Below are 11,719 nucleotides of genomic sequence, written 5' to 3'. Positions count from 1 at the left end.
AGCTCCTGAGCCAAGCTAAATTCCAACGCTTCGCTGGCAACCGAAGAAGGCGGAAGTAAGTGAACTATGAGCGGGCAAGTAAGTTGTAACTTTCTAAAACTTTCCTTGGAGTCCCACACGTATGTGGTGCGGATTACAAACTGCAGTTAATGACCAATAAACTAAATGCGTTTTCCCATATAAATTTAAACACGGCACTGCGAATCCCTATCTATCATTCAATTCATCCGTTCCCTCACTTTGATTTCGTTAACTGACAGTCACAAACAGTAAAAAGAGTTTAAAAAAAAATACGTTCGGTCTGTATACACTAAAATAAAATTAAATTTACCAAATCGACTAGCTAACTCAGTGCGGCTTCCTACGCCAAGTTTATGAAATTAAAGGCCATGGCCTGAAATAAGGAATTGCTCTGTACACAGTTCGTTTGCAAGGTCGACTAGTCGTTTTAACTGCAGTATAAACCGATATTATATTTATAAATTGCAAAATAAATATCCAGCAGCAAATTATGTATTATACTTTAAATGAAATAAGCAATGCTAGGGTGGAAAACCTGGTTAGAATTAAATCGACTAAACCTTTAATGTTGTTTGTGTTTTATCTACTTTATTTCAGCTGAAGTTTCACCCGCAGCTAGTAAAGAAAGAACGACAGAAATCTCTTCAAATGCTGGCATCTCCGATTTTCGGTTTTTTCTGCCATTTGCTTATTCATAGCACTGCGAGTCCTGAGGCAATGTGATTGATTGCTAATTAGCCATGTTTCCCCGGCCGCGTGATCCAGTTTTAAAGCTAAAGCTTGGGCAACGACATCGGGGAGGTGTATCAAAACTCAAATAGAAAACTGAGAGGAGCACCCAGTTCTCCTTCCAGCCATTATGGCAAATCAATCATTTTCCTTTTCAACTGCACATCGAGCTTGCCATTCCTTAAGCATTCAATGGGTTTGCTGGTGCCTCTGTTTTTGTTTCTCAAAGTCTTCACTCACCGCCACTATCAATGAAAGTTTCATTCAACATCTGATAAGACAGATTGTTGGCAAATCGTTCGACTCATAACTAGGGATTAGGCAGTAACTGCATAAATGGGGTTTACTGCGTAAATCAGCTAGGTGCCTTGTGGTATATCGATTTCTTCTCTGGAGGGAAGCAAGTATTCGGCTGAGAAGATGTTTAATTGCTTATTAATTCATAAGAAGTTCTGTCGAAAAGCTCATGTTGTACCTGTAAAAAAACATTTGTGTAAAGTCCCGCAATATCTAATTTTCTCACATTTTCTTATTTAACTCTCAGCAAAACGAAGGGGAGACTAAATGGGAGGTGGAGCCTGCGTTCAGAAAACCACTGAAAATGGAGGCTAATATCATTTTATTTGTTTGGTTGCCTCGGAGCATGCAAGTGCATTTAATTTTTACCCTCTTTCCCACGTTCAAACCCCTAAAGTTCACGCTGTTTTCAATTTAATTATAGACTTTAATGACACTTTGTAGAGGAAGGATATTATGCGCGGCGAATATTCTTGGCCAGAAAGGAGCTACACCAAGGTACAAGAAGGGGTTTGTTTTTAGCAAGTTATTTGTAATTCCAATAGTGACTATTCTCTATACAACTCTCTCTCGTAGCAAAATCAGTCTTGCCCTTTTAAATTGGGATTAATATATTGGTAGTCAACGACTAATGTTAACAAGCTTAGTATTAAAGATATACAAGAATGATTCAAATCAGTAGGCCTTGGAATTGAATTCACAAGCAATATGCCTGCCTGAATATTAAGCATCAGATTTACTCCGATACTTGTTTGGTTTGGGCTGTTGAAAAGTCAGGATCGAAAATTTATTTCGATTAAAATTTTCCTATTTTTGTGCTAAACGAGCAACGTGGGTTTGTTTTAATACATTATTTGGTAAATGTAACAAATTGTCGATATTTCAGAATTTGACCAGATAAAAATGTGCTGCGGGTATCCGTGCTATCCTTGTGCCGCTCTGTGTCCTTGCGGCGGATGTGGACCTAGTGGATTCTACGACCCCTGCTTCGGTCCCTTCAACGGCCCATTTAACTCTTGGTGCGGCCCGAGTGGACCTGGATTCTGGGGTGGACGTTGCTGCTGAGACCATTTCACTGGACCATTTCACTAAGGGTCTGGTCTCTCTGTGATCGTTGCAGAAAAAAATCAGGAAACTATTCCCACTTCCATCGTATTCAACAGTCCCAAACAAGTCGGTTTTGCATACCCAGCCAGACCAAACGAAAAAATTTATATGTGATTCCATTTTACTTAAATATAGTAATATACTAGATATTATGCAAATATTTAGTATTTTAACAATATAATTAGTGCAGCTATAAGAAAATAAATGTCAACGAAAATGGTAATTTAATTTTTCGTAATTAAAATTCTAGACGTTAGTTGAAAAGAATGGCAATAAAAGTTTTGTATTTGTTCCGCGTTGTTACTATATGTTACTATAGCTAGGAACTAAAGCAATAAGAATAATGTACAGCACCTGCCACACCCTGCTCAAAGAATGGAAACATAATATTTTTAGCAAATACGATAAGTGAAATTCTCATAATAATGAATATACGTACGTTCGATCGTTACGATTTTCTTGTGCAAACCATTAGCTGAAACTGCTGGATAGGCAGTCAACCCACGACGGAAGCTGGCAACATCTACCTCCCCAAAATCCTGGTCCACTTGCCCCACACCAGGAGTTAAACGGTCCGTTGTAAGGTCCGAGGCACGGATCGTAGAATCCACTTCGTCCACTACCATTTTACTTAAATATGGTAATATATTATACAAATATTCAACATTTTAATAATATTAGTGCAGCAGATTAAGATAAAATAAATTTCAAGAAAAATGGTCATTTAAGGAGCGCCACAACATCGCAAATTCGTGCTTAAAATTCTAGGCGTTAGTGGAAAAGAATGGTAGAGGAAAAGTACAAATAATGCAAGCTAGTCGCGGCAGCCAAAGCGTCCACTTCCTCTGCTATATGTTACTAAAAGATACCTGCTAGGAACTAAAGCAATGAGAATGAACAGCACCCGCCACACCATGCCCAAGGAATGGAAATAATATTTTTAGCAATTTATTTTATAAACGGACTACTCTTCGAATGCGACGGTAATTTTAATTCAATTTTTTCAATTCCATTTCAAATTTGCGAGAGATCTGTTTCGGATTGTACGATAAGTGAAATTCTCATAATCATAAAAAATACGTACGTTCGATCGTTACGATTTTCTTGTGCAAACCATTAGCTGAAACTGCTGGATAGGCAGTCAACCCACGACGGAAGCTAGCAACATCTACCTCCCCAAAATCCTGGTCCACTTGCCCCACACCAGGAGTTAAACGGTCCGTTGTAAGGTCCGAAGCACGGATCGTAGAATCCACTTGGTCCACTACCGCCGCAGGGGCACAGAGCGGAACAGGGATAGCAAGGAAAGCTGCACATGTTGTATTGCTTTGTCCTGAAATAACAATGCCTCGAGGAAAAATAAATAATACACAAATATATGCTAAACTTACGGTATTTGAAAGATTGAAATTTAATTTAGATTTTTCTTCCCGTTACGGTCCGAAGAGTTTGAATTCGAAAGTTTAACTAACCTGGATAAGGTAATGGCAGAGCATCGCAAATATTTAATTTGAATTAGATTTCATGGCATCCTATTTTTATATAAAAAAGTTCAACAATTTTATGTGGGCGTAGATAATAGGCGTTGATTTATCTGATATCTGAATTTGGCTTGTTCTTTGTGCAGTTGCGAAGAAAACGTTGACCGGCTAAAACCGTTGTGGTTTAAATTTTATCAAAGTAAATTTTTTGAAAAATTTGTGAAGAATCAAATGTTTTGTAAATCCCAATCCCAATGATGGCTAAAAGGTAATTAAGCTGCTTTTAACTATATTTCTTAAATGGCTTTTTAGTTTTAGGTACCAAAATAAAAATATAGACGTCTTGCTTGCATTCTGAGAACGTAAAGACACAAGAACACCCTTCCCTCCATTATCTCTACTCTAATACCTTCTTATATTATCAGTCCTGGTATGTAGTGTTACCAATTATCTTTCCTAAGGCTTAGTTTTTTCTTCAGGTTTGGCCATACGTTGGGATTAGGAAAGTGCCCAACCTTTAGCTATGGGGCAAGTACGTAACTGCAGGGCAGTCATTAATGTAAGATCTTATATTAAATAAATTCAAATTAATAAAAGGGTTTCATTGCAGATGAAATGTGTACTCGTTTTTACCCCTACTATTTATTGCTTTTAAATACAAACATAAATTTGTAAATAAAGATAAAAACAATAAAGATTGATAAAATATCTAAATATGCAACAAATTCATATTTCTCTACCCTAGGTTGTTGTGGGCGTCGAAAAAGGCGTGGCCATCATTTTAATACTTCCGATGTGCCCCAGAAGCAAAGCCAAAAAATTATAAAATATTTAAAATTTTATTTCGTCGGCTGTTCAAGTGGTAACATAAAGTACTCGTTCTAATTAGCAATTATTTAGGGTTAGGGAGCAGAGAACTCTCCCGACCAAATACTTTTCAAAGCAATTAATCTCAATTATTTCCCCCGAATTTAGTATGCAGCTCGGGTGAAAGGTTGGGGAATTTAAGCTCCACAGTGATGGGCTCTGTTTAGATTGTCCAAGGATTGTCAGCAAATCAGGTGCAAAACGTGATGTGCTTTCGATAAAGTGCACATAAAATAAAGAATTCAGGCAGGATGGAAGTAAGGTACGATAAAAAAAACTTTTAATGCGCTTAGGCGGCGGCGATACACGAACACTGAATGGTAAATGTTGCAAGGTAAACAAAATCAAAGCCAAGGCAAGCCACGTGAACTGTCCAGCATTTAAAGTCGGCTAGCCTCTCCTACATTCCCCCTGGCTCCTTTAAAAGGACTAGCGGATGCGTGAGAAAGTTTTCTAAGTAAGAAAACACGTTCGGGACTGATGACTGGCAGAGACCATAGCCAGATTTCTGGTAAAGTGTCGACACACCCAAAATGAGTAATATTGAGACTAATGGTTAATTAATGGACTCTGTTAATGTTGACTCTGTTTTTATTTATTATTCCTATGGCACAAGGTTTTAAACAGGTTACCTTTGACATTGTAGTTATATATTCTAATGGAAGTGTCCAGTTTTACTTTTACTTTATTCGGAACGAGACGTCGGTCGGTTTGAAAACAAAAATTGAATACGTGTTAAATTATAGTTATATTATGGCTCTAAACAAAATTGATGGTGTTAAAAACATTTCAAAACAACTAAACCGCTGGCGGGATGGTGAGCGAACGACTTTCAAAGACCGCCACCTCACGTGAGGAGTACATTTGCTGTTTTTTAAGACATTATATATTTTTGTTTTGAATATCATATTTTATATTTTACCAATTTAGTATTCGGTCTTTGATTTCTTTATAAATAGAAAAAGTAAAATACGATTTTTACCTTGCAGTAGTAATTTCTATGAGCCACCAATCGAGGAATGCACACGTGGCTAATCGGCCATTGCCATCCGAACAAGCAGTGGCAATCGAAGGACCCAAAAAAATTACAGACAATTTGTCCTGGTCGAAAAACTCGCCTGTCAGCCTTCTTGTGGAAACCACTCGGAAGCCACAGCACAACAGGACTCTCGAACTTAAAAAAGCTGCTGCACAGCTCATCAGAAGCAACGAATGCCTCAAGGCGCACTACATACAAAAGCGCAACGACCGCACTGCGGAGGAGCTGGCGGCCAAGGAGCCACAGACGGCCCAGAAGCTTGCCAATTTAATGTCCCTTAACATCACAATTGAGGAGACCAAACGCCCGCGATCTTCCAGCAGCCCTGCCAGACGTATGGAAACGAATTACGCGACCGGCACTTTAGACTTTAAGCCACAAAGCAATCAAAGTGTGCGATGGCAATATAAAAGACGGTCAAATGAAATCAACAGTTTCGATGAAGCGGGCTTACAAAATGCAAAGGATCTCCTAAAGGGCTTAAAAAAGCCAGAGCAGCCAGAGGGGACCCAGCATCCACAGCAAAAATCATCGGAAGAGGATAGTAAGCAAGGTAGCACGATGAAAACTGCCAAGGCCGTGAATAAATTACAAATGGGTAAAATTATTGACAGTTTTAAAACAGTGTGTAATTAAATGTTTTAGCAGGCACCTTGAATGATCTAAACTCGGAAGATGGACAGGACTGGCGAAAGAGTGTACGTAAACAGACCGAAGCGACCGAACCGATTTCAAAAAATTTAAATTCCCTGGCTAAATGGAAAATAGGTAACCATTCTAGAAAGTCACTAAGGCGGTAATTCAGGTGTATAATTCACAGGTACCAGGTCTATCCCTCGACTAGATATTTAACTCTTGGATGTTATGTTTGATTTTTTTATTCTTTTCAAACACTTCACTTTAAAAATGTCAAAATTGTATTCATTGTGCCGAATAAATTCAAAAGGTTGCTATACTACTTCATACTATGGTATCCGTTATACCCTATGACCGCGCTATCTCGCATGCCCCTTTTACGAGTAAGTACGCTGAACAAGACAGTTCTTAAATGTATCAGGTCTTTAAAGAATCTTTAAAGATAACTTATAGTGTTCTTATAGGCACGTAAGTGAGTAATGTTGTCGAACCAATTAGCAGGACATTCAGGTGTCATGCTTGTTCTGATCAGACTGGTATACACTCTACAGAAAGCACGAATCTTTTACTAGATTGGGGAACAACGTCGGCCAAGTCAAATGTTAAACGTGCCATTAAACGCGCCCGTTTAGTGGCCAAAAGCAAACAAGGGCCAAAGGCAGGTGGAGAGATATCCCGACAAAAACAAAGAACCATCTCAGACCGAGGCACCAGGGCCGGTGTCCAGGATGCGGCCACCGCCGAGGCAGCAGCAGCAAAACAATTAACAGTCTTCGCTTGTTGTAATTGACACAACTGAGCGCAAACAATAAATAAAACAGAACTGCGCCAGCAACTTTTCAAGGGATGAGAGCCGTTGACAAGAGGCAACCAAAAATGTCTTGTGCTCGTAAATTACATTTCATAGAAGTCACAGAAAACTAATCTCAAATTGGCAAGAAAATAAAGAAAGCTAACTCTGACCCGGTATATCTCCCAATTACATTTTTTATTGATTGCCTCATTTTTGTTGGGTCTTTGGGCTATGATGTAGTCGCCCTATTCGTGTAAACCTAAAATCCGCAATTGCAAAAGACAGCGGGTAACCGGTAATAGCATGTGCAGTACTGGAAAATAAACGTTCATCGAAGGATCGGATGGAACAGCAGCCCCATGTCCAGGAACCTGGAATATTCAAGGAAACTTGGTACATTGTACCTCTTTGACATGTGCGATTAGATGCTGCCAAGGAAGTTAAGTATGTAAAAACAAATACTTTTTGAGACAAGAAATTTTAATAACAATAACGATGTTCGTCTCGCTTATTTCTTGATCGCTTCTTTAATGAAACGAGGCAACACGTTTTCCAGGCTTCAGACATTAGTAGTCGTTATACCCGTTACTCGTAGAGTAAAAGGGTATACTAGATTCGTTGAAAAGTATGTAACAGATAGAAGGAAGCGTTTCTTCAGCCTATAATAATAAAATTTTAGTTGTCTTCAAATATTTTTTGTCAGTACCTATCGATCTACCCTTTTAAATCAGAACCTTATTTGATAATTTATTAGGGAATTTGGGTTACGTTTCTTTCTGATACCAACCTTTTGTTAAACTGTATATCCTTTGCCCTTTACAAAAATCGAAGAAGCTATAAAATTGCGCGGCAGAATTTGAAATATTTAAAGCTGCGGGAAGGACAGATTCAACTACTTGCAGTGTGGCAGCGTCTAACACTTGGTGGCTTGGCCATGTCCCCGTCTGAACGTGCTTGCCACAAATAAATTTGATTTGCATGTGCAAATTAACGTGGAATTGAATTTTCTTATGCATGAATTGTGCGCATAATTGGTCACTGGCACTCGCAAGAGCAGCTGCCTTCCTTTCACGCCTAGACAAGTGCTCGATCGAACGTTTTTCCAAATGGTGTGACATTGCTTATTGAGTATATTCCTTATGCTGAAAATACTTAAAAGCTTTTACTGGTTCTTTTATCTCAGCCCTCTCGATTTCCTTACCTTGGATTTGAACTTCCGTTCAAACCGTTTCGTTTTTTGGTGGGGCGATCATTGTCATTTCTTGGCGGCAAAATGAAACTGCGTAGGTATTGCCTTTAGTGGTCTAGCTAATGTTTCGGGCGAATTTCCACTTCTACTTTCTGTTTGCACACGAACTTCGCCCACAAGGCTAATGCGTTTTTTATTGGACTTATAAACTTAAGTGTCAACTTCCGGTCTTGCCAACCGGAGGTCGACTTTCAAATTTGCATTTTTCTTCGTCACGGACATTTAAATACAGAAGCTCTCCACCCCTATTGCGAACTAATAATTCTTTGCTAAAAAATCATACTTCAGGTAGAACAAAGCCATATCCCTCTTTATATATGAATTCTGGATTTTGATTCTAGGATCAAAAGCCAGTGCCTGCAGATTAATCCAGATACTTCATTTTTAGGAACTTTTATTCTACTTATATACACCCTAATCTGCTGGCATACTTAAATTGAATTTGGCAATCGTTAATTTCTGTTAGCAAAGTGATTTGGTTAATAGAGTAAGAGTTAAGTAAAAAGTTTCTTGTTTTTAAACTTGATTTAATAAATTATAACAAACGCAAGCACCTTTACTCAACATCTTTTCGCTTTAGGATCTATCTTTTTATTGTCCCTACTTAGCATAAACAGGATTAGTGAAGAGCTATATTAAACTTGTTTTCCTTCCGAGCTCTGAAAAGACAACTTCTGTAAGCGGAAATCATTAAACACTTTCTGGATATTTGGCAGCATTAGTTACCATATTTTTACAAAACAAAAATAAAAGCAAAATAGAAGAGCAATAACCACAAAAGCTTTTTGGAGTTTTAGGTTCCTCGGACTTCATTTTGCGCAAAGTTTTGACCTACGCGCTCGCAAACCAAATCTGTTTAACAACGTTTGAAGCATTGGCTACTGTGTTGGTGTTGGTTTATTCCTGCTTTTGCCTTTTGCTTTTCTTCAATCCCTTCTTGTTTTGGCCTCAGCAAAGGGAAGCTGAAGATTCACACAGCTCAATCGAATTTCAGCAGAACCGATTTGTACGCAAATCATTTCAACGACCAAGCCAAGTATCCGGACAAATGCGTGCGTCCTCAAATTAGTTTCGCCTGAAGTTTCCTCTGGGGTACATCCTTATGCGGGATATTATTTCCATAATTTCCATAGTGATTAGCTTATATTTTCATGCTAAGTATTTGGTAAAATGATTAGTGCTCAGATCAGAACTTATTTGATTTAGGTAAAGCATCGAGAATATAATGCATAATGATGTCGTCATATCAAGAAATGTCATTACATGACAGTAGATGATCTGTCCTCTCCTTTAGCATTCATCTTCTGCCTGAAAGCAGTTTTTCTTTATTATATTACTTTTGTGAGTTACCTTTCTTGTTTGATTGTTGTTATAGCTTTTCTTTTTCATGGATGTAAAACACAAAAAGAAGCCAACAAAAATCGGCAATTTATAATGTATGATTATGAAGATGTTACTGGTTCTTATAGGTTTGCTCACGATTTTTGACACACACATTTTTTTATATGGAGCACCTACTTCTAAATTTATTACGAAGTCCAGATGTTATTCGATTTCTAGGGAATTATCAATTTTGATTATAAATTATATATAATCTTGGTCAGATTCAGTATCCAGTCGTTTCATTTGCCTGCATGTACACGTCAATTTTCGTTAGCATAATTATAATGTACAGTGTATTATTATGTATTATTATTTATTTATTATTACTTTGTATTATGTTTTGTAAACACGGTTAGCTAATAGACGCGTGTCCTTTGGACGCTGTCGCGCAACTGATTGGCTTATAACTGGTTAAGTGACAGCGCGGATCAAAGTATTTCATTGGCGAAGTTAGGAACACTTCTATAGCGTTCTGATCCGATTGCAGTTTATAAGAACTTTATAAAGATATGGCTTCATAGACAAATTATCAGAGTCGCCCATCTGGCGATTGCCCTGGAAATTGACAAAAATCAACTTCCCACAGGCATACACCAAACCACCACATGACCTCCATTGGTGGAGGAGAATGACTGAAGAATTCTAGCAGAATGGCAAACAATCGAAAACTTTCGAGGCTGAGGGGCCAGCATAAGGGATTGATGACCACGGAATCGTCCCGATTCCATCCGAACTTTAATTGCGCGGTGGCGCATAAAGTACAAGCCAAAGTACAATATTGAGTGCAATTCCGACCGCGCTCACATGCAAGACAGGGAAAGGAAACTTTCGGCCATCGGTTGTAAAACTTCACACGCTCAGTGGGTTCCGGCTAAGCAGAAAAATTCAACTTTTAATTTGTTCTAAAGTCAATTTTAGCCCAAAACTTCAACTCATATTGGTAGTCGGCCGACTCGGCGGCTGTCCCTATCAACACGCTCTTGTTATGGGCGACGCGTTCACATAAGGTGACGTAAGCCTTTACTCAGTGAAATCAAGAATAAGAAATCAGTCATACTTATTTTAACATAAGTAAACCAATGGCTACATCAAGTTACTCGACTTGTTTCCTTACCTCTTGTCTTCGGCATCTCTACTATAATGGATAGCAAAAATGCGATGCATGAATTCAGTAGAACACATATAGGGACTATTCAAAAATATGTAAAAGATAGTTATAGTAAATTCTTATTGGTTCTCGCCCATAGAATGCCAACTTTCTTTTATACGAAAAGATAAACATTGATAAATGCATTCAGCTAGTGATCCTGATCAATAATAGTATGCTTTATAAAATCTGAAACGTTTCCTTGACCATGTTTGATATACCTATTTTCTATACCTGCAGGGTATAATGATAATCATATATGAGCAGATGTGCGGGATGACATTTTTACGATGCTACTATGCTTCTAATAAAATACAGCCTGAGGTGTAGCAAATTATGACACGGCACACTTCCCAATCCCGACCTAGCCGTGGGCCCTTCGCTCGGGCACCAAGTTGTACAATAGGAAACTGTCTGGTCCTTTCCATTTGCTTGCCTCGTAATATCGCTGACAATTTAGCTGGAGACGGACTTGAAAAAGAAGCAGGGGACCCTAGCGCCAAACGAAGTGTAATCTGATTGCATTTGGCAGCGGCACAAAGCGAATAAGGATGATGAGGAAGATAGGGTGTCATGCCCTGCTGACTGCCAAAGGCGTTTAGCTTAACCAAACATCTCCCTTTTGTGTCACCGAGTTTTCACATTGCCCACTTCCAAGTGTCTATTGCTTCGTTTCCACGCCCTGGGCATACCTCAGAGAAGCAATCGTTGAGATTGATTGTCTGCTTAAATCTGGGTAATGTAATCAACATAAATATATATTTACATACAGGAACGGATCCTTTCTCACTTTGTATTTAACCTTGCTAGCTCAAACCTTATTATAATTATGATAATCTCCGCTTTACTAACATTCTGAAATTAAATCGATTCACAAATGCTTTAATGCATTACATCTAATCAAAAAAAATATATTTTCGAATTTTCCATCGAAAAAAATTGTTGAATGTGGCTTCGTTGAGAATAATAA

General features: G+C 38.4%; 3 protein-coding genes across 6 annotated transcripts; 2 read left to right on the top strand and 1 right to left on the bottom strand.

Moving 5' to 3' along the window:
* The first annotated feature begins 1,749 nt into the window (after positions 1-1,749).
* LOC108114794 (male-specific sperm protein Mst87F-like) lies at positions 1,750-2,377 on the top strand. The gene is made up of 2 exons (XM_017225906.2): positions 1,750-1,878; positions 1,934-2,377. Exon 2 carries the CDS (start codon positions 1,951-1,953, stop codon positions 2,110-2,112), a length of 162 nt encoding a protein of 53 aa, XP_017081395.1. The 5' UTR covers positions 1,750-1,878; positions 1,934-1,950; the 3' UTR covers positions 2,113-2,377.
* A 709-nt stretch (positions 2,378-3,086) lies between these two features.
* Positions 3,087-3,647, bottom strand: LOC108114801 (male-specific sperm protein Mst87F). The gene is made up of 3 exons (XM_017225914.2): positions 3,546-3,647; positions 3,239-3,487; positions 3,087-3,185 (listed from the first exon to the last, which is right to left on the bottom strand). The coding sequence occupies exon 2, from the start codon at positions 3,469-3,471 to the stop codon at positions 3,313-3,315; it is 159 nt and encodes a 52-aa protein (XP_017081403.1). The 5' UTR covers positions 3,472-3,487; positions 3,546-3,647; the 3' UTR covers positions 3,087-3,185; positions 3,239-3,312.
* A 1,539-nt stretch (positions 3,648-5,186) lies between these two features.
* On the top strand, positions 5,187-6,499 carry LOC108114782. 4 transcript variants are annotated; one of them, XM_017225891.2, is made up of 4 exons: positions 5,187-5,319; positions 5,492-6,139; positions 6,190-6,309; positions 6,362-6,499. In XM_017225891.2, the coding sequence occupies exons 1-4, from the start codon at positions 5,256-5,258 to the stop codon at positions 6,391-6,393; spliced, it is 864 nt and encodes a 287-aa protein (XP_017081380.2). In that variant the 5' UTR covers positions 5,187-5,255; the 3' UTR covers positions 6,394-6,499. The 4 variants fall into 4 exon arrangements, with proteins under 4 accessions (XP_017081380.2, XP_017081379.2, XP_017081382.2 ...); XM_017225890.2 differs by having other exon boundaries at positions 6,187-6,309; XM_017225893.2 differs by having other exon boundaries at positions 5,191-5,319; positions 5,495-6,139; positions 6,187-6,309.
* The last annotated feature ends 5,220 nt before the right edge of the window (positions 6,500-11,719 follow it).

This window comes from Drosophila eugracilis, unplaced genomic scaffold, assembly GCF_018153835.1.
Source record: "Drosophila eugracilis isolate 14026-0451.02 unplaced genomic scaffold, ASM1815383v1 contig_1567, whole genome shotgun sequence".
NCBI classification, from domain to species: Eukaryota; Metazoa; Arthropoda; class Insecta; order Diptera; family Drosophilidae; genus Drosophila; species Drosophila eugracilis.
The sequence above is the reverse complement of the archived record's forward strand: the minus strand, read 5'-3'. Positions and strand labels throughout refer to the sequence as shown.

Coding starts and splice junctions, on each gene's coding strand:
- LOC108114782 (XM_017225890.2), top strand. CDS start 5,256: ATGGCTCTAAACAAAATTGATGGTGTTAAAAACATTTCAAAACAACTA. Junction 5,320..5,491: donor ACTAAACCGCTGGCGGGATG/GTGAGCGAACGA, acceptor TTTACCTTGCAG/TAGTAATTTCTATGAGCCAC. Junction 6,310..6,361: donor CCTGGCTAAATGGAAAATAG/GTAACCATTCTA, acceptor TATAATTCACAG/GTACCAGGTCTATCCCTCGA.
- LOC108114794 (XM_017225906.2), top strand. CDS start 1,951: ATGTGCTGCGGGTATCCGTGCTATCCTTGTGCCGCTCTGTGTCCTTGC.
- LOC108114801 (XM_017225914.2), bottom strand. CDS start 3,471: ATGTGCAGCTTTCCTTGCTATCCCTGTTCCGCTCTGTGCCCCTGCGGC.